This window comes from Primulina eburnea, chromosome 4, assembly GCF_022965805.1.
Source record: "Primulina eburnea isolate SZY01 chromosome 4, ASM2296580v1, whole genome shotgun sequence".
Classification (NCBI taxonomy): domain Eukaryota; kingdom Viridiplantae; phylum Streptophyta; class Magnoliopsida; order Lamiales; family Gesneriaceae; genus Primulina; species Primulina eburnea.
The window spans coordinates 37971921-37975480 of NC_133104.1; the positions used below are offsets into that span (position 1 = coordinate 37971921).

The window sequence follows — 3560 nt, forward strand, 5'->3', positions numbered from 1 at the left end:
GAGCCGCTCGCTTTACAATAATAGATAATGAGTTGTACAAAAGGGGCTACTCCTTACCGTACTTAAAGTGTCTTGCTCCCAGTAATGCTAACTACGTACTTCGAGAGATTCACGAAGGAATTTGTGGGAATCATTTAGGAGGAAGGGCATTGGCCTGTAAAGCTCTGCGACAAGGGTATTTTTGGCCCACAATGAGGTGTGACGCAGAAAAGTTGGTAAGACACTGTCGTGCATGCCAAGAGCACGCGAATATCAATCATCAGCCAGCTACGCTCTTGCAACCCTTAGAAAGCCCATTGCCTTTTGCACAATGGGGAATGGATATCGTGGGACCATTTCCCATAGCTTCTGGGCAGAGGAAGTTCCTTCTTGTGGCCGTCGATTACTTCACGAAGTGGGTAGAAGCTGAGCCTTTAGCTAAGATAGCTGAAAAAGACATGATAAACTTTGTGTGGAAGAATATAATATGTAGGTTTGGAATACCACGAGCCTTCGTCTCAGATAACGGAGCACAGTTCTCAGGTTCCAAATTAAGAAAGTGGTGTGAGGGGTTTTCCATCAAGCAATTCTTCACTTCCGTAGGAAACCCCCAGGCAAATGGACAGACGGAAGTTACAAATCGTACTATCTTGCAGCACCTCAAAACCCGATTAGGAGCAGCCAAAGGCAAATGGGTGGATGAACTGCCGAGTGCCCTCTGGGCGTATAGGACTACGTCACGCACCTCTACCGGAGAATCACCCTTCAACTTGGTTTATGGAGCAGAAGCAGTGGCTCCCGCAGAAATTGGAGAACCTTCCATGAGAGTCCAGAATTATACTCTAGCGGATAATGAGAAAGCAATGAGGTTATCTTTGGACCTCATAGACGAACTGAGGGAAGAGGCATCACTCCGTGCAGAAAGGTACAGAGCGCAAATGGCCAGAGCATACAATAGCAAGGTTAAGCATAGGTCATTTCAAGTAGGGGACTTAGTCTTGAGGAGGACAGAAATCTTGCGGCAGGTAGGTAAACTCGATCCAAAATGGGAAGGCCCGTACAAAGTAATCGAGATAATCAAAGGAGGAGCATATCGTCTTCAGCAACCAGATGGGAAGACCTTACCAAGAACATGGAACATTGCGAACTTAAAGAAATTTTACGTATAGACTACGTGTTTCTGTTTGTTTTTACTTAAAGAGCAGTCAGTGACAAGATGTTATTACCTGAGTTACGTTTATCAATAAATTTAAAAGTTTTTCTTGCATTTATCGTCTTTTCATTTTACTTAAATAAAGAACAAAAAAAAAAAAAAAGAGTAACGCGCGCGAAAGACATCGCAAGACCCAAGGTGTCACAGAGAGCCACCCAAGCATAAGAGGCTTGGCCAGCCCAGCGGGAAAGTGCTCAGACACTGTAAGAGGTCACCAAAATAGAGTCCCGGGATACCCACTCTAGGGTAATAACTTCCCGCCGAGACCACAGAGGCTTAGTAATGCCTAAATTCATATTTAACTAAGCACCAGCATAAAGTATGACCGAAATAAAAACGAAAATTAATACCCAGATGACATAGTAATCAAAATAAGCATCGACTGAATAAAATAGTTGTGCAAAAATGCGATCTCAGAATTAAGCTCAGACAGGTCTAGTAGCAAAGGCAAAAATCATCCCTCCTCGATAGCTTCGTCAGCAGGGAGCAAGTGCAGCGCACCGATGACCTCGCAGTCAGCATCCCCTGCTGGGGGAAACTCTGGCAGAGGGTCAACCTGAGCAGTGTCATCCAACTCTGCCACATGAGGTGAAATCCTTATAACCACCTCCTCAGGAACCAACCCTGTCAAACGGAGCTGGCGACGACAGTCTCGCACCACCTCATCACGGAGACCAAAAGCGTAACTATAAACCTCATCAGCATAGGCCGGAGAAGCACGAAAGGTTGCCAGTGTTTTCTCCTCAACACCCGTCACAAAAGACTTCCCCGTCTTAGAAGCCAAGAACATCCCGCCAGTCTTCACCTCGGTATGGTGTTTGTCATAGAGGGAACCAAGCTCTTTACGCAATTCCTCATCATCTCTGGTCTTTTCCTCACATTTCTTTGTCAAGCAAGAAAGATCGTCTTGGAACTTCATGTTCTCCGATCGAAGGCGTTCATTTTCTTCCTTTAATTGGGAGAGTTCTCGGCGAAATCGAGCCTCCTCAGCTCGGCCTCTCTCCTCTCGAGCCTGGTAAGCACAGGCCAGAGACACAGCCTGAAAAGCAAGAAACAATTGGTTACATCACATAAACATCCCTGCAGAAAAGGCACTAAGGGGTAAGGAACGCACCTGGCAACCTATCAGGGCCAGACTGTGGGATAAAGCAGCAGAGGGTTGAGGGACCAAATGGGCCACGTCATGATCACATATCATCTCCCTCCCCTTTCTCCATCCCATATCAGGGTCGTCTGTATCCCAAAAAGACCCCACTCTCTCCTTAGCATTAACTCCTTCCAAGAATAGAGAGTTCTTCTGAGGGCCTCGAGAAGACGATATCGGATCTCCGCGACCTTTCTTAAAATTTGGCGGGGTCGCCACTTCGCCTTTCCTCTTCCCATCATCATGTCCTCTAGTACACTGGTCCTTTCTTTTATCCACAACAGCTCCAGAAGCATGGCTGTCAGTAGACGTAGGATGAGGCCCCTGACGACCTTGAGAACTAGACCCTCCTCCACGACCAGACGGGGGATGCGACCCCGAAGTAGGGATAGAAGATCGAGGAGCGGGAGGGTAACGCCGGTCATCAGCTCTTTTCTTCTCTCCGGTAGGAAGAGGCCTCCCCATAGTGTCTTCGCGAGCTTGAAGGGTGGTCAAGTTCACGCGCAACCCTAGAAGGACAATAGAGGGCAATGAAGCATCAAAAAATCATAATTCAAGCGTAAAAGTTAAAAATAACAAATATCAACGATGTGCAAAAAGACAATTAGAGCAACAAAAGAGATACCAGCAGGCCAACAAACTCTTAGGATCGAATAAATCATCAAAAAACCCCAGGGTTTGACACTGAACTTGCAAATGTCGATGAATCATTCTCATTTTCACAACACTACAACTAGAGCTCCAAGTTGAGGGTACGCCCCACCCACTATCCTTTACAAAAAGAAAATGGGACCGCCAATCCCCTCGAGTCGAGCGGAGTCTGACCATAAACTTGCAACCAGCACGAGGCTGAAAGTAGACGGAGTAGTCAGGCTTAAGGCATCGTACTGAAAAAAGAGAATGAAACAGAGAAGTAGTAGCCTGAAGTTGAAACTCGTTTGCTCGATGACAGAATCCCAGAAAATAAGTAAGTGAGTTTGGGGACAACTGACTGAAGCTAACACCTAAGGTACGAGTCACCTCGACTAGTAAAGAATGAGGAGGAATGGAAAACCCGCTATTAAAATGGGCCAGGGTCACGGTGAAATACCCTGCGGGTGGGTTGTGATAAGAATCCCCCAGTCCAGGAGCCTTAAACTCATAATCAGACGAAATTTCCAGTTTACCACTCAAGCGCTTCACATCCTGAGGAGTCAGATGGCTCCGATCCAGGTCCCCGGGAAT

General features: G+C 46.6%; 1 protein-coding gene across 1 annotated transcript; it reads right to left on the reverse strand.

The window, feature by feature from the left end:
* Window positions 1-957: 957 nt before the first annotated feature.
* LOC140829849 (uncharacterized) lies at window positions 958-2949 on the reverse strand. The gene is made up of 2 exons (XM_073193131.1): window positions 2307-2949; window positions 958-2231 (listed from the first exon to the last, which is right to left on the reverse strand). Exons 1-2 carry the CDS (start codon window positions 2799-2801, stop codon window positions 1647-1649), a joined length of 1080 nt encoding a protein of 359 aa, XP_073049232.1. The 5' UTR covers window positions 2802-2949; the 3' UTR covers window positions 958-1646.
* Window positions 2950-3560: the final 611 nt, after the last annotated feature.